Source organism: Thunnus thynnus, chromosome 4 (genome assembly GCF_963924715.1).
Source record: "Thunnus thynnus chromosome 4, fThuThy2.1, whole genome shotgun sequence".
Taxonomy (NCBI): Eukaryota; Metazoa; Chordata; class Actinopteri; order Scombriformes; family Scombridae; genus Thunnus; species Thunnus thynnus.
The window spans coordinates 22,125,723-22,143,814 of record NC_089520.1 but is presented as its reverse complement, the minus strand read 5'-3'; the positions used below and the strand labels follow the sequence as shown (position 1 = coordinate 22,143,814).

Sequence of the window (18,092 nt, the reverse complement as noted above, 5' to 3'; positions counted from 1 at the left end):
AGTCCCTAAATCTGGTATGAGCGCACAAGCCCGGGCCGAAATGAGCAAGCAACAACAAATGTAACATTTGTTTAAAGGGCAACACGGATGATAATTTGGCTACTGATGAAGCAGACATGTTCAAGTTTACTCAATATGACTCCACCCAAAACTCAAGCTATAGCATGTTGACAAGAGTATTTGCCAGTTAAAACTGTACCTCTCTCTCTCGCCATGATGTATTTATTTTACCTGAGTGAACTGGGAATATAACAGTAAAAGGCAGCTGTAAACAAACTGACAGATGACACAAATTCATTGTTGAGTGGTTGTAATTCACTCTGAAATGTGCAAAGTACCAAAGTTAATTTACACCAAAGCAAACAACAAAAATATAAACATAAACAGCTTCCAAAGTCTTCATGTCCCCACGAGGACGGCAAAACAGTCTTGCAGAAATGCTTCAAACACTATGGATGACTTCACATATTTTCAGTTTGTTGTCATTTCTGGTGGCTATGTTTCAAAAGATCACTTTGGTTCACAGACCTTTGCCAAAATTCACAGGCCAGTCAGTCTGCAGGGGGAAAAATGTTTTTGTAATGTTACCACAGAGCAGACAGTGAAAGAAGTCATCTGAACAGAGAAGTCTTTATCCTGCCCTCTGGTAGGGAAGCACAGGTTTCATCTTCATGTTGTCACTGTTCTGTAGTTGAGTACCATGCACATAAAAGGAGACCATCTATGTTAAAAAAACAAAACAAAACATTGAGGATGCTACAGTTTGTCTTATTGGTACTACAGTCCTGACAATTAATCACTTAATGAGGCAGAGTGGTGATCCTCATGCTCTGACTCGCAATGGGGTACGACACCATGGGGGTGGTGGCATGACTCATGGTGATGCCAGGCAAAGGCTGCGTCATGGACACTGCCACTGGTGCCACAGATACGGCAACTGGTGCCATAGAAACAGGTGGCGGCATCCCTTGAGCAATCGTCTGTGCGAGGGCAGCTGAGAGGGGGGTGATCTCAGGGTTGAGGTGGGGCGGAGGGGCTGTTGGTGGGGCAGCATTACTCGGGGGTGCTGCAGGGGCACCAGTGGGAGCTACCAGGTCCTGCTGGGTGACAGGTCGAGGCTGCAGTCCAGCGCTGCTCAGGGTGGTGTGAGTCTGGGCGATGCTGTGATTGTAGGAACTGACTGCACCCACGGGGGGCGCCAGAGTCTGCTCAGAGGGGGCAGGAGTGGAGGACAGCGTCATCACCTTGGCCTGGCTTCGGAACTGGGCGTTCTGTTCCAGGAGAACCTCATTTGTGGCAATGAGATTTGAAACCTAATAGACATACATAAGACATGGAGAAGAAAAAATGCAATGAGGTCCAATAAGGTAAACTGCCAGAAACTATTCTAGCCAAATGATACTTTTGAAATAACATAAAATACATTTTTACTGACAGACATCATTTCTCAGTATTAAGTATGTCCACCAACTGCTTTCATCCAAGTTTTTGCTCTGTTATTGACTGTATGTGTTTTTGCAGAATGTGATTATTTCACTATTCTTTCACTCTTCCCACTGGCTTATAATGTTAGACTTTTCACCTCTTTTTTTTAAATGTTGAAAAACATGTTCAGTGGAGTTTAAGTCACGTGACTGAAAGCAAAATCTTTCAAAGGCAGCTGCTCTGTGAACTTAAAACAGGTTTGACATGTCTCTACATGTTTAGGGTTTTGCTTCTCCAAAATAAATCCTTCAGGCAATTTAGAGTCAGAAGGAATAACATGCTTATGAAAAATAAAGCAATGCTTTTCTTTGGTCAGTGTGTAGTTGATCCTGTCAGCAACTCCAGAGAAGGCAAATATCACCGAACCTCCACCATTTCAGTGATGTTTGAATATTTAATGAAAATATTTTTTGTCTCACAAAGATTTTTGCTTGATATGTTGATCTTCAGATGTTGTGGTCAATTCAAAGAAACTTAAAATTTACTTTTGATTTGGTTGTGAAATATACTAAGGTTCTAGTGAAGTCCTCCATTCCTAGCATTAGTAGCACCAGCAGCATGTGAAAGCACCAACAATACTGTGAACAAAAAAGGTACATTTAACATTATGCAATGCAATACAAACAGCCCCATCCAATAAAATACTACTACTGTTGAGCTAATCTCATTACATATTAAAAGCAAACATGCCTTAATAGTAATGTATATACTTTCATTCAAGGATTGCTCAGGGATCTAAAAATTTTGTGTTAGTTCAGAGTATTTTTTTTCGATCTCTTATTCTAACCTGTTTCTTCAACTCTTCCACCCTCTTCCTCAGCAGGGAGTTTTCTTCCTCCAGGAACCTGTATTCCAGAGGACGAGGCGGAAAGGTGGCCTGGACTCCCAGCTCATAGTGCCCACCTGCACTCCCGTCTGCCAGTCGGAGCCCCTCCAGCCGCCGCCTCTTCAGCTGTAGAGCAGTGTGGTCCATAGTGGCCTCCAGGGACCCGGCATCAAACAGCCCACTCTCAAGCAAAGGGTCATAAACAGAGCATGAGGTCCTGTCATAACGTCGTTGTCCCGAAGAACCTATGGACAGACAACCAGCCATCCCTCCTCCACCTACTCCCCCAACTCCTGAGATACCAGGATCCCTGCAACCACCCAAGCTGGGGCAGCCCATCCCCATCATATTACTTCCACCTCCACCCCCCACAAGTCCTGGCATTCCTCCACAGGTACCTCCTCCTACACCACCTATCCCTCCCACTGCATTCACCATTCCACTGGCACTTGGCCCTATAACACCACCCACTCCAACCCTGGAAGGCTCATACTCGTAGTCTTTTTTGACATGGCGAAATTTACACTTATTCCCCCTCTGGCACTCTCCCTTTAGGAAGTCTCTGCAGATAGGGACCTCCCCTCGGCTATGGGGGAGATCCATGGGGGACAGACCAAGTCGTGCTGCAACTTTCCCTCTTAGTCTGAGGGGTAGCTCGCCTGTTTTCTTGTAATAGTCCTCATCCTCTTTAGATCCATGGACAAATCGGCAGTTGGAGCGCATGCACTCTTTATTCTGATGGTCATGACAGAAGATGAATTCATTCTTCTGCACGCCCAAGTCCGGGACCTCATTAAAGTCTGGGTGTCTAAAGCGGCAGCGCTTCCCTCTCTTACACACATTGCGTATGAAGTCCCTGCAGACACCGTCCAATGCCAGTCCTGCACCTTGCCCACCACCTCCACCATTCCCACAGCTGTTGCCGTTTCCGAGCGCCCCTCCTCCCCCCATGCCCCCAGAACCAGAGACGTTGCCCCCAACACCTCCTCCCGGACCCCCTCTGCCCTCTGCAGAGCACCCTGCCAAACCAGACCCAGCTCCTCCTTCCTCACTCAGACTACCACCACTTCCACCACCACCTGACAAGTAGGAACCGTCCCGGTCAGGCATGGCGCTCGGCCCAGCTCAAGGAGAAAATAGCACTCATGGGTATGAACGGGGCTGACGTGACCTGGTAAACATTCACATATAGAGGAAAGGAAGTCATGAATGTTTTTTCCTTGAGATAGTGTTAGCTCCTGTTCAAAGATCTGCAAGAAAAAATAAAAAAAGCAAAATTTAAATATTAGTAACTGAAGAACAGAAGATGTGAAAGATGCCAAGGAAGAATGTGTGGTCCAACTGGAGAAGACTAAGGCTAAAATATTAACACATGACAATAACTGGTTAAGATTAAGTAGGGCTGTCACTTTTTTCAAAAGTCAAGTTTGAACAAATTAGAACCAACAGTATATGCTGTAATGTGTCAGAGATACAATTTGCAGTTATATAGTCATAAGCACTAAATGGCCAGCAATGTCCATCCGTCAGAGGTCAGAGAGAGCACCTTACTGTACAGTAGAGTCTTTTCCTGTGTGGTGTCATACAACAACATTATGTGTTGAGATTGCTATATGGAGGATGCAAAATGACTTAAGTATAAATAAATAAATGCAGAAATAAATAATTAAATACATTAATAAATGAAAAAATAAATACATTTTGGTAATGAAAAAGGTAATTTCAATACATTTCTATAAATAATCTTTTATTTAGGGTGTTTCTGTTTTTCTACATTTCTTTCTTTACTTATGCATTTCTACATTTATTTGTTTCTGTATTTCTGTGTCTGTATGTAAAGGTATGAGATCCTCACTTTGTGCAGAATTGGTTATAGATGTGTAATTGTTTCAGCTCTGCTACTCCTGCCTTGGCTTGACAGCTGTGATTGACAGCCACCCTCAAACCTCTGTCAGATGTGCCAGACAAGTCGAGTAAATGCAACAGTTTCTGAAGGAAGACACTAATATATGTCTTCATCTGTGATTCTCTACCAGCATTTTTAAACCGACGCAGAGCTGCTGTTGAAAGTTATTACAGATATTTAGGGGCCTTCTTTGCGTTTTGTTCGGTAAGTTAGTCACTGTTGTGGCTAACTCCTGTTAGCTAGCTAGCTAACCTTAGCAACAGTTATTTGTTTATAAATTAAATTTTGAGTTGGCATGACCATAGTCAATAAGTATTCAACCTACAAAATCATATTTTAATGAAAATATTAAGCCATACTGTTTTCAAAAAAGCTTTTTAATTAACATACAGTAAAAGGACACACATTCCACAGGCTGCTGTGTGAAATCTTAGCTACCCAGATATTTTGTCACAGAGGCGATCAGAAGTGGATATGTGAGTTCAGATGATTTTTTCACCTGCATGATGGGCTCATTTTATGAGAACCACAAAGCTAAGGCAAACCTCCTTTGGCATTATTTGCTCTGTCACAACGTAGCAGTTATTACTATAGTCTGGTCTCAGAACACTCACAGACAGTAGCTACAGGCTTTTAGGGACAAAAATAGGCTGCTCTCCAGCTGTCTGTGCAGAGCTGAGCAGCACTGAACCTCAGACAACAGCATCACATTTGACTTTCCTCCAGACATTTAGTATGGATTAACTAAATAAAAGTGGGAAGAAATCAAAACTACTTGTAGTTTTTATCTGGTGAGTCAAATTCAAGCACCCCCACTATGTGTTATTTATTTCAACTCTTACACTCTAACTGATAGTGCAGTTGATTTAAACTTACATTTATCTAAAGGGCAAACTGTTTTGTCTAGTGATACACTGTAGCCTATGTGAAGGACAATAATTTTCCGAACTTTAGTTTATTGTTAAATGACATTTATAATCATACAGAACAAAGGGCAAAAGTTAGTTATCTTTTGTATTTCATATACTTACATTGAGCTCAAACTGATCTTTATACATTTAATTCACTAATGATTGTGTTTTCTTTACAGAAGCAGCCTGTCCCACGGCCACTGTACACTGCAGAAAATGAATGCTTTTTTAAGAAGCTACTGATGGCTGATTGCTAAATAAAACAAGGATTAACTACCACTAAATCAAAGTTAACTTGAGCTTGTTGTTTCTTTAAATTCATGAAACTTTCCCAGGCTACTGCATTACTCTGAAAGTGTTATTACTTTAATGTAACAATGGTTACAACTGTAGCTACCTAGATACTGGCTGGTTTTGGCTGGTTTTCCTCTACACCGCAGCTCCTGGGTTCACTTGGCTCTTGGCTGGTGGTGGCTGTCAGTCAAGTTGTCAAGTTGGGGGGATGTATCCCACGAGCTGTCATCCTGCTCCCCCAACTCTTTTTTTTTTTTTTTTTAACAGCTTTATTGAGACAAGTATACAGCAACAGCTCCTTGTGTTACCAGGGGAGCAAAAGGCTTATTTTGGCTTCACTTTGTATAGCGGTGGGAAGTGGAGACGCGTCATCCAATTATATAAGGTCTATGCATGTAGTTAATAGACGGTTAGCATAGGTATATAAATTTAGGTCATATAAATTTGATAGGAATCGTTTGCTTTTGATCAGTTCACCTGACCAACCTGCTTTAGACTGAGGTTAGGACCACCCACCCAATTAACATAAGTCCCTTTTATACAGAGATCCTGCAATATTACTGTAAAGAAGACCTGCCATTACGCTGGCTTTGCTTTTCTACACTGAACCAAACAAAGCTGGCATATTGCCACACCCATTTTAGAATTACAGAAATAAAGAACTGAATGATTAAATAAATAAAGAAATGTAGAAATAAATAAATAAATAAATGCAGGAATAGTCTAAATAAAAGTTGATGCATGGAAATGTTGAAATAAATTCAAGACATTAATTTAACTATGTCCTTTTTCATTCGGAAAATATATTTATTTATTTATTTGTGTATTTAATTACTTCTTTCTGTATTTATTTATTTGTACCTTAGTCAATTTTTGTCCTCCATATCGCGGTGTATAAGCAGACAGTTTGGTGCCTCCGCTGCCTCACTTGTATGATAAGATAGCTGGTAAAGGCTGCTGCGTTTTACAAAGTTTGCTGATAATTTTTGCCATCTAAGTTACAGTGAAGCCCCCAAAATACTTCCACACACTGCTTCTCAGATGCTTTCGTTGTCGTGATCGGCACGGATTTGCTTACTAGTGTCCTTCTCCGTTTTTATTTATTAGCTTTGTTTACTGATAGTTCAAAGAGTAAAAGGTCAAACTGAGGAGTGAATTTTAAGGATGGTGCATACGGAAATCTACTTCAAACAGTCTGTAACACTTATAGACTGTACATTTTTACTTCGAACAGGTCATTGTAGTTTGGGTATTTAATTTTTCCCCGAATAAAAAGTGACAGCCCTAATATTAAAGTAAGTTAGCACTAGTGTTGTTGTTCTCGCTGGAGTATGAGTAGCACTCAGTGCTTTGAAACAATATCAAACAATAATCATTTGATTCATACTATACGGAACTGTTGCTGTTAAATAAAGCTTCCATATTCTCGGATAAGTAAGTTAAGCCTAAAATGGTGCTACGAGCTCGACGTGCTAGCTGACTAAATGCTAATGTTGTCTTACCAGATAGCGACCAGGACCAGGACCCAGAGAACCACTGAGCGACTCACGCTGCAGAAAATCCAAGCTCTGACACGCAGAAATCTGTACAGATATGTTTGCTAACAGCAAATAACCACGCTTGTGTTATTATTCTTGGCAATTCATCAAGGCCACGGTGCTGTTTACCACATTTCTTGATGCATCTTTGACTAACGAAGAAGACAACATTAGTTCTTATTCTTCTTCTACTTTCCGGCAGACTAAGCACAGTTTAGTGCATTGCTGCCTCTCACTGGTGTAGTAACGTCATTGCAACTTTTGCCCTCTTAGACCTACAGTGGATGGCGAATTAAAGGAAAAACCTGTACAGGTCTGAATGCTTGACCCCTACAGTGAGGGGATCTGGTGACTCTGTTATGCTGTGGGGGCATTTTGCTGACACTGTTTGAGTCCGCTTGTCCCCTTAGAGGGAAGGGTCACTGCAAATCAATACAAAGTTGTTCTGAGTGATCACCTTTATCCTATGATGAAACATTTCTATTCTGATGGGAGTGGTCTCTTCCACGATGACAATGACCCCATCCATAGGGCACGAGGGGTCACTGAATGGTTCAATGAGTATGAAAATGATGTGAATCATATGCTATGACCTTCACAGTCACCAGATCTCAACCCAATTGAGCAACTATGGGAGATTTTGGAACAGCGTGTTAGACAGCGCTCTCCACCACCATCATCCAAACATCAAATGAGTGAATATCTTTTGGAAGAATGGTGTTCATCTCTCCAGAAGAGTTCAGAGATGTAGAATCAATGCCAAGGCACATTGAAACTGTTCTGGCAGAACCTTACTAAGACACTTAATGTTAGTGTTTCCTTTAATTTGTCACCCATCTGTATCTTGCAATATAGATCTATGGTTTTGAGGAAGTGTACTACTTCCCTAGCGCTCTTTTTTGAGACACCCCGTCACCCAGCAGTGCTCTAAGGAAAAAAATTTCAATTCCCAGTTTGCCTAGTTCCACGAATAAAACACTCCTTTACCCAGAATAGAGCGGGCAATGTACTAAGACATGTTGTACAGACTCCAGGATTCCACAGTATTCACATTTGTCATCTCTGTGCTTGCCCACCAGCATCAAGCCACTTGCTATTTACACAGTGTCCCAGCCTTAACCTTGTAAATTTGATCTCATATTTCCAAGGCATGTTCAGTCTATTGCTAGGTTTAACTGATGGTTGGTTTGTTGTATAGCTTTCTCCCACTGCTGTCTGCATCCCACTCTTGGTGCCACTGATGATGATGATGATGTTGATGATGATGATGATGATGATGATGATGATGATGATGATGATGATGATGCAGCACTCCATCCTGCCAAATGGTACCTGCACATGTACACTATCCCTGTCTAAACTTACACTGGCTACCCTATGCACCTCAACATTGCAGCTCAACCCCAACATGTGCTGGCACCCATAGAAAACCCCACACTACATCCCTGCCTCTTCATCTTAAAAGCCATCATAAGAACCCCCCCCCCCCCCCCCCCCCCCCCCCCCCCCCCAAAATGTCCTCCAAAATGCCATCAAGGCAGATAATGAAGCAATGCACAAATAATCCAAACCCCTTTCTTCCATCCACCACAATGCAAGAAGACAACTCTCTTCCTCTCCAGTGTTTTTATGCCCTCCAGTGGTGAGAATGGTGAAAGGCATTGAAATGTCTTTCCACTTTGTTTTGCTAAAGAATACACGGTTTAAAAGTGGATTTACAGGGTCCATTGGCAGCCCTGCCTGTAAAACAAAGCGATCTAAGTTAGTGAGAACAACTATGGAGGTGTCACATTTAATTTAATCTACTTCTACCACGACGTTTTGTGCATAACTTGGCTGAAAAAAGGTGTGACATCTCTTAGTCTAAAAGTTGTCAGTTGTGTAAGTAAACCTAAGTGTAAGTCTGTGGGCTTTGGGTTAGAGAAGCAGAAACCTGTTGGTTGTGTCTACTGCTTACGTGTAGTAGCTCTATGTACACATGAAAATGAGCGCTCAAATCGCGAGATAACTGCGCTTCGAGATAAACTGTCGTGTGTAAGTTCCTCATCTGAACTCGTGCAGCATGGCAGTGCAAGGTGTTTTCCACAGGATGCGAACCTGCGTGGTCCTGGTCCTCTGCTTATCAGAAGCTCTGCGTGCTGCCTCAGAGACAAGCAGCAATTACTATAAGACCCTCAATGTCGAGCCAACGGCAACTGACAGCCAGATAAAAAAGGCTTTCCGCAAACTGGCCATAAAGTACCACCCTGATAAGAACAAGAGCGTCGATGCAGAGAAGACTTTCAGGGAGATTACTGAAGGTAACAGATGATTTCTACATCCTCTTAATGGGCTATATTTACGTGCCTTTTTAATAGGTATACCCAGCTAAAACTGGTGCAATCTAATACAAAAGCTCTGCAATACATCATACTTTCATGAAGGTTATAATGTTTAGGTTTTGTTGAACATATGTTAGAGAGGTGTTGGTTAAACCTATGTTAACGTTGGAAGTTGTAGTTTGAGGTGTTTTTTAATTGTATTGCATTAAGAGGTGTCTTGGCTATCCTCCTTTAGCTAAATGGAGTGGAACAGTAATGCAATACCATTTTAACAGCACTACAAACTACAGCCTGTAATAGGTCCATAAAGTTAAATCAACACCTCCCTTTATACAAAGACTGAACGTTATACCCTTCATGAAGGTGGGTTTTATCGCAGCGCTGTTGTATTAGACTGCATTAGTTTATTTAGGTGTACCCATAGACTGTATAAAAGGGTGTACCTAACAACCTGACAGTTGTGAGTGCTTGTTATTGTTGTTTTATCTCAACTAAACTCTGCTGTCTCCTCCCCTAGCCTACAAGGTGCTCTCCAACAAGGATAACAGGAGGCTTTATGACAGTTTGGGCCATGAGGCTTTCCTAAAAAATGAGGGCTCTGTTGTCCCTGAGGAAGGACATGATACAAGCTTCCACTTCAGTTTTTCTGACCTGTTCCAGGACTTCGACAGCCTCTTTGGGGAGGAATCACACTTCCATTGGAGCTTTAATCAGGACTGGGAGGATGAGGAGAATCCATTCAAACATTACAGTTTTGAGGGGCATGGCTACCACTTTAATTTTGTGGATGGGGATGAAAATGAGGAATAATACTACTACTAGACTAAAAAAGAGCACTTCTTGGTTTTGGTGTGTGTGTGTGTGTGTGTGTGTGTGTGTGTGTGTGTGTGTACGTATGAGATACCCTGTATGTCATTTCCTCTATCCAGTATGTTTGTAATGTTTTAATGTATTGTCTCTGATTGATAATAAAATCTCCATACTAAATTGTTTACTCAGTATCTTGTATTGTATTCAGTATGTAGAAATTCAGCTAAATAGCCCTTTGGGAGATGGTGAATTCTTCCTCTTTTGTTGGATAACTTTTAAGTTCAATGGTTGTTGACAGGTTTGTGAGGTTGTAAGGTTCACAGCCAGGGAACTGATTGGACCGTTAGGGGCCGTTAGGCCCCTTTCCTGTGTGGGTGTGTCAAAGGGCCTGAGTTACTGACTAACACACCATATACTCCCCATTTTCCCTGCGCCAGCACTTTAGATTTGGTACTGTTTTACTCCATTTCTCATAGGACCAGTGTGCACTTTGACCCAGAGGATATCCTGTGCCTTCTCAGCAATTGCAGTGTGAGCACACTAAAGCCAACATAAGACAAAAGATCTTTACAGCTTTATGCAGTTTTATCACGATAAAGGGAGATTTAAGCATTTTACAAAGCAGAGAAAAGACAGACTGGAATCATTAACTCACAAGCTTGACAATGATGGTAAGTGCGCCTGAAAATGTTCTTTTTGACAACATCTGAGTGTCATGTGACAGCCCTTTGTGCTAAGGCTAAGTGAAGTTTTTTCTTCCCTTGAAATTCATTTGCATACCAGTATGAATGTACCTGCAGCTGACTGATAATATTGATAGCCATGCTTTTTTATGTCAGGAAGAGGTTAAAGAAGTGGCATCTACTCTGAGTGTGCATGGTGATAACATCAAGGTTACAGAGGTGCTGAAAGACGGGGACACGCTTACCTTCCTAATTGTTTCTCAAAAGGTGAGAAAAGAGCAACATCTTTATTGTCCACTGTGGCAAAAATGTGTCTTCGGCTTCACCTTTGCAGAGCATTACGACCATAGACCATCAGAAAAAACACCAGCATGTAAAACAACATGCAAGTGTTATTTATATATAAACCAATTGTGGTTATTTTCTGGAAGCACTGCAAACATTAGAAATAAATTTCCTTCAGGTGTGACATAGCAGAATCAGACTCCTTGGATTTCATATAATCTAGCTGCCTTGTCTCTGTTGCCTGTGCTAGCTGTCTGGGACAGGGGAGTACCATGTGGACCGGACCTATGATGATTTTGAATGGCTACAGCAGCACCTGTTCTCCCAGGAGGATGTGCCCGGGATACAGGGAATCATAGTCAGTACTTTATTTCATCTGCTTTCAATTTCTTCTGTGTCTTATAAACCTGAACACACTTACCTGACAATAATGGGTCAAGCGTTCAGAGGTATCCTTGCTCACTCATTGACATTACAAACCAAAATCTTGTGGATTCTGTGGAACAGTTGACAACTTCCTTTTGGAAGGGTGGATGCTGTAATCTGTTGTTTTTTTTGTGATTAATTATTCATTGAGTTTTTCATATAACAACAAAACACAAACACAATGGTAACAATATAAGGAAACAATAAAAGTTGGAGAAAAAATGGAAGGGGGAGTAACCTCAATATCCAATGAAGGCCACAACCATTTGAGTGGTCTAGACATTTTTATTAGAGAGAATAAGGAAGTTCATGTCAGCTGTTTTTCTAACTGCCTACTGTAATTTCACCAGTGCTGAAAATGTTGTGCTCAGGATTTGAGCAAAACTGCAGACTTTACAAACTACAAGCGATAACATGAAATGATGCTTGCATTGTTGAAACTGAGAAAACCACAAACTGCCATATTTAATTCATACACTGACTTAGAAAAAATATGCTACTTCTATCCATTCTATATTTGTTTCTTTTAAAATGCTTCTTCATTTCCCCTCTGTTCCTTACATCCCCATTTCCTTTTTGATCAGGAAGCTGATTTTAGTGTTGTCTTTTTGTCAGCTGTTTCAATACTACAGAAAATAAAGTGGAAGTTTTTGTCTGCTTAGATGTTTTTCAAGAAAATGCAACCGTATCCTATCAGGAAATAGTTTTTGTACACTACTTCCTAGACAGTGACATGGCAGTGTGTGTGTAGGGGCGTTGTGTTTTATGTATTACACAAGCACATGACATGCTATCTTACAAGCACATGACATTCTCAACTCAACATAATGCGTTTAAGGCACCATTAAATGTGTTCTTTTTTAGGTGCCACTTATAAAAGAGGTTTTGTTTTAGGAAAATTGATAGAAGATATCTTCATATTGTTTTGAACAACTATATGGGCCATAATAAGATTGTACTCTTTTCCCTCTCCCCCAAGTTTCCTCCTCTTCCTGCAAAGGCTCAGGTGAATGCATCTGTAAAGGTTATGAAACAGCTCAGTAAGTACATCTGAAGACCACCTTCATAAAAAACAATTAAAATTGAATTCAGATTTAAAAGTCAAATCAACCAACTATCACATTCTCCGTTGCAGTGTCTGCTCTGTTGTGCAGTGTTGAGTTTGATATGTAGTGTTATGATCAAAATGATGGTTTTCCTGCAGGTTTCCTTGGTCTGGGAGAGTGGCAACCGTACTGTACAGCACTACAAACTTTCCTCCAACAGGTTGCTGCACACAGCATACTCAGCAAAAATAAAGCTGTGGAGATCTTCCTCACCAGCTCAGACGTAAGTGGATACAAGTAAATAGCTTCATTTAGATTACCCCTAGTAACAAGGAAGAATTTTATGTTACCAAAAGGTTGCAACACGATACCTTTTTATGAGAGAGATAATAAATGGTTAAACTTTCACTGATATAGTGTCGACATATGTGCCAAGTATGTTAGTATCCAAATATATGGAGGAGTTAAGGCCAGTGGACTAAACCTGCACTTCTCCTCAAATGAGATGGTCTGCAGAGGATTCTCTCTAGTATTATAGCAAGTTTATGCCCACCACCCAGAGACCAAAACTAATGAGACAACCTAAACACAAACTTCTGGAAAATACAATGTGGTTCTATTTCCTGACTTTATGAGTTGACAAGCCCGCCCAAACACAAAACTTTGCAAGTGACAGAAATGCAATAGATTTTGTGATTCTGAGGGCCACGAAGGAAACACTGTTTGTGTTTTCAAAATTCAGGCAAAATGCAAATTTCAGGCACAATCATGACCACATTTGGAGGAGCCTTTTAAATGGGCCTGTTTTCAGTCTTAGAATATGGACTTTGAGGAAGATTTCCTGCATAGGGACGCAACTATAGAAGCACTTGTGTCTGTAGATAAATGCATGGAAAGGTAGAACAGTACACCTGCTGGTGAAGTGTCACAAAACGAGTGCCTTGAAATTTTCAAAAGGGACCATTGGAGGTGGGGAATTGAGGTCCACAGAATAAACAAGATTACAAGCTGTCATCCAGCTGGTTGCGCCTACAAATAACATCAAGGAGATGAAACAGGATCTTACAGTCTTGATGCCATAGCCAAATAAACATTTTCCAACTGTTTCCATAAAACCTCAGATTTTATAAGTGTTGATAGACTATAGCATGTAACAAGGGAATATTTTTCTGGTGTTGCATGTGGGACAGGCAAAATATATCAGTTTTACACATTGTTGATAGGAGACAGAGTGACATAATCATACAGAGAGTAGACTATACAAATAAAGCCTGTCTATACTAAGCTATGCATCATTTTAACAACGCACAAACACACACATTCACTGAATGATACTGCCTCTTCAATGTATATAAATCAGAGTCTGTGTCAGTTTTGGACGTGTTTCAGGTCCTGATAATGGTACAATAAGTACTTTCCTGTCTGGCTGAGTCTCATTCAATATGGAATGCTGTATATCGAGCATTAGGAGATCTTGTACTGGCAAGGGCCAAAAACGTCTTCCAAGAAGAGCGCATTAATTCTGAAACTAATGTACCCAGGCACTTTATATCTGGCGTGAAAAGTCCATAGCTTTCTAATGCCTAGACAATTGTGTCTGTCATAAAGACTCCAATTAATAACAAAATGGTAGCAATTAATAACAAGATTTTTAGAGAAATATGAAATTTTATTTGTGTCTTTGTGTGTAGCCTCCAGGCAGACAGAGAGCAAGGAAAAACATTTTCAACCGGCTGACTCAAGCTGTGGAAGAGATGAGAAAAGAAGGCCATAAGGTACACAGCCAGGATTCATACATACAGAGTTTACAGCCTCTGAACACCTCTGTTGTTTGGTTTTAATGGATGTAATGTTTCCGCAGGATGTGGATGAGTTCTTTCAAACTGAACGTGATCATAACCTTGTTCTAACTGGCTTTACCAAGAATGCAGCTGAGGTGAGTCATTCGTCTGTTTTTTTGTCTCCCTCCCTCTTTTCTTCTCTAATGCAACCAGTCACACAGTCCTGTTTTATTTTTGAACTTATTTTCTCACACTCATTTTTCCTGCAGAGATTCCTGGATGTGGTACAAACTGAGCAAAGTAAGAAAACTGCTGCACTTGCTGAAAGTACACTCTCACTCAAAACCTGGGAGGATAGATGAGAAGTGCTCGTCATTTGTAATTCAATAGTGTTATCTGGGATTTATGTGTGTCAAGTTTCAAGAGTTAATTATGTTTATTAGTGTTCATCCACATTACAACTCAAATGCTATCTACCCCTTCTCTGGTGTTAGTGTGTTCTGTGTGTTTGCAGAAATAGCAGTGGCCTGTGGGCACTTCTCAGCTGCTCTGCGTCTCTGTGTGGAACCAGGGGAGGATCCTGACAAACAGGCTTTCTCTAAGTGAGACAATAATAGAATTGGTCTCAGGCCAAAAACAGTTAATGATGAACATTGCATAGAGGTTACAATAACTTAATACAGTAAATTAGTATAGTAAAAATGTTCACTTTCTTCTTATAGGATTTGTGTGAAATTATCAGAAGTCTTTGAGTCTATGAAGGTAAGTTTTTTGTCCTTTTCCACAGAAATAGAATTACATCCCAATGCACCATTGTGTTGGCAGATAAACTGTGTTTTTGTGTGTGGGCAGAAAAACATGACAAGTGTTGCTGAGAACAATGTGAGCACTCTTGGACTTGGCTTAGACCTGGAGTCACGCTACCAGGAGGCAGAGAAGGTGTGTGTTTTTGTAGTTCTAATCTCATGTTATGTTTGTTTTATATATGTACATCTACGTTACTAGTCAAAGGTTTGGACACACTTTGGTACTGTATCTTTACTCGCAGGTTTCTTTCAATGTTTGACATGTCACACTCAAACCTTTTATTAATGTTCCTGTATCTTTTTTCTGACTGTGTGCTAATTATGTCCAATGCAGGAAATGCTTTTCAGAAGAACCTGTAAACTAGTGGAGTTAGAGACGTCCAGAAGGAACGCAGAGAAGGCTAAACCTGTTAAGAAGGCTGCTGTGAGTGTCCAAGAACACACAGATGTACATGTTTTCTTTTGACCAGCAGGTGTCAGTAATGTTCTGCTGAAATGAATCAGTAGTGGCAGTCAGACCAGAATCAAAGGAGAAAGCTTATGAGAAGGTATATTACATTTATTTTGATGAAGACAAATTATATAATAATTATGACATGCTTTCCATATTCATCAGTTGGAGGAGGTGAGGAAAGCAGCAGAGACAGAGTTTGAGCACATCTGTGAAGTGGCTAAACAGGAGGTAAAACAGCTTCATCAGCTCAAATGTTAATATGCATCCTATTTGTTGACATGCATATACTGTATGTAATAAAATAAATGTGATGTGTGTTTCCTCCAGATTGCACGGTTCCAAGGTGCACGTGTGGAGATGTTGCAGCAGGCTCTGGTTCAGTGGTGTGAAAAACAGCTTCATACAGCCAGGGAGAGTGCTGACTTGTTCAACCAGCACCTACAGGCCTTCAGAGGGATGGCCTAGTGACCCTTCTAGGACCCTCTTAATGAAGCATATCCAGTATGTCTTAACATAGAATGGGGTCACCCAAACATGTCCCTCCCCTTGTGTGCTTGCTGTAGCTTCTCACTTATTCGATTGCAAATGGAATAAGTGAGAAGGACACAAACATACACACTCACACACAGCTTCTGTTAATCTTTCTCATTGCCCTAAAGCCCCTGTGGAAATGATGGTTTTGATATCTTTGCAGTTGACTTGTAACCTGGTAACACCATTGAGTTGAGTGTCTATGTGTACTGTACTATCCTCAAACATTTGTGCTGAGTGTTTTGTGCTGCTCTGCTCTCTAGCCACTACATCAGTTGGGGTCGCACAAAATGAAGTATGATGAATTGATTCCCAAAGTACCTGCTTGCCTTTGTGTGTGTTTCTTACTCTGGGATCATTAATCAGTTGGTTTGAGTGCTCCTGCAAGGACATGGCAGCAAGGACACCTTGTGCTCGATTTTTGTCTGGCTTTTGAAACTATTGTGGCTTTGTAAATATCTGTCAGTGATCTCTCTTACGATTGTTTTAATTTCATCATCATTCTCTGGAAGTCCTAAAAATATGACATACTTAGCTAAAAAATTTCTGCACATAAGCACAATGTCATTCTCACCTTCTCTGTCTGCTATGGACAGTAGGTCCATATCTCAACACTTCTGCGTGCTTCATCTCATCTGTTCCGGCCTGTAATCTCTTCGTTGGGTGAATAAGGAGGAGTGGTTCCCATTTGAGGAAATGAGTCAGAGAGAGATAGATGACTGGTCTCATAAGAAGAGAGGGTGGAGAGGAGGCTTGGCTCATTTGACAATGAAGGAGTAGATAAAGGGCAATCATGCCACGGGGTGCTAAGAGTATGTTTTCAATCCACCCCAAACACTGTTATGTATATATCAGATTTCACTGGTTAGCACAACTGTAGCCAGAGGATGACTTAATGAGCTTGGTCTAGTCTTTGGTTAGAATGAAAATCTATCTACTCTTGGCACTTTGTCCTACCCCTGGGTTATATATTTCCCTGATAGTGTAACAAGATATCATTTCTGCATCAGTATCCTCCAGCCTGACAACTACTGCTCTTCCTCAGCCCCACATAGGATCCCACAATGCACAGAAATAACAAATACATGTATTTTATTTCTTTAATTTGCATATTTAACTACGCAGTATGGCTGTTTTTTAAGCAGTCCTACTCATGTAAACGTTCAGGAAAATTAATAGGTGCTCCAAAAAGCAATAGTCCATACGTGCATGTTAATGTTATTGGCTTGACCTGTTTAAAATAAAGCAAAGACAGCTGTTGTAGGAACTTGCTTTGTCTTAGTCCCATGAGAAAATGTAAACTGTACCTCAGCAGGTTGAGCTTTTTTCACACCCTGCTATTGTAACCTGCATATATCTTCTAATTTATTGGAAAAGCAACATTTATGTTTATATCAGATCCCCTGCTAGTCACTGAAATTCCTGTCTAGTCTGTTGTTATACTCCATTTTATGTTATTGAGATAGTAACAAAAAGACATTCATTTTCCTTATATTATATATTATATATTCACACATTTATTGGTCATTAAACCCAACAATTTCACCATGCAGGTTTAGCACTTCATTTTTGTGGTGTATTGGTTTTAATGAGGCACAGTAAAAAGTTAAATATAAGTTTATGGACCATTTTAATGATTAAGTGATTTTACTTCTTTATCTGAAAGCTTCTCTCAACCTGAGAAAAACACTCTTTAGATACAAGCCTGTGACATGTGTTGGATGTGCATTATACAATACCTACCGTAGGCAGTACAAATAGATAACTCCATATATTTTTGACAGGATTCTACATATTACAACATTTTTCTTTCTGTTATTATTGAAAGCTGTGATGCCTCAATCCCTCCTGCTTGTCACTGCATTATACCAGATGAATTTCACAACAGGGGAGCCGCATTTCTGGTGCTGCAGTATCTAACTAGCACACATGGTGGGTGCACACACACACACACACACACACATACACACAAACACACACACACTAATG

General features: G+C 40.6%; 3 protein-coding genes across 4 annotated transcripts; 2 read left to right on the top strand and 1 right to left on the bottom strand.

The window, feature by feature from the left end:
• Window positions 1-293: 293 nt before the first annotated feature.
• Window positions 294-7,159, bottom strand: zc3h10 (zinc finger CCCH-type containing 10). Of its 2 annotated transcripts, XM_067587572.1 has the most exons (4): window positions 6,925-7,159; window positions 2,273-3,561; window positions 1,971-2,063; window positions 294-1,313 (listed from the first exon to the last, which is right to left on the bottom strand). In XM_067587572.1, exons 2-4 carry the CDS (start codon window positions 3,419-3,421, stop codon window positions 801-803), a joined length of 1,755 nt encoding a protein of 584 aa, XP_067443673.1. In that variant the 5' UTR covers window positions 3,422-3,561; window positions 6,925-7,159; the 3' UTR covers window positions 294-800. The 2 variants fall into 2 exon arrangements, with proteins under 2 accessions (XP_067443673.1, XP_067443674.1); XM_067587573.1 differs by lacking the exon at window positions 1,971-2,063 and having other exon boundaries at window positions 6,925-7,155.
• A 1,462-nt stretch (window positions 7,160-8,621) lies between these two features.
• Window positions 8,622-10,275, top strand: LOC137182268 (dnaJ homolog subfamily B member 9-like). Its single transcript, XM_067588593.1, has 2 exons — window positions 8,622-9,260; window positions 9,799-10,275. Exons 1-2 carry the CDS (start codon window positions 9,023-9,025, stop codon window positions 10,089-10,091), a joined length of 531 nt encoding a protein of 176 aa, XP_067444694.1. The 5' UTR covers window positions 8,622-9,022; the 3' UTR covers window positions 10,092-10,275.
• A 233-nt stretch (window positions 10,276-10,508) lies between these two features.
• On the top strand, window positions 10,509-17,653 carry si:dkey-28n18.9 (sorting nexin-5). Its single transcript, XM_067587569.1, has 14 exons — window positions 10,509-10,762; window positions 10,931-11,041; window positions 11,310-11,417; window positions 12,465-12,525; window positions 12,690-12,814; window positions 14,223-14,306; window positions 14,393-14,467; window positions 14,582-14,612; window positions 14,827-14,914; window positions 15,035-15,074; window positions 15,165-15,251; window positions 15,453-15,542; window positions 15,735-15,800; window positions 15,900-17,653. The coding sequence occupies exons 1-14, from the start codon at window positions 10,757-10,759 to the stop codon at window positions 16,035-16,037; spliced, it is 1,110 nt and encodes a 369-aa protein (XP_067443670.1). The 5' UTR covers window positions 10,509-10,756; the 3' UTR covers window positions 16,038-17,653.
• The last annotated feature ends 439 nt before the right edge of the window (window positions 17,654-18,092 follow it).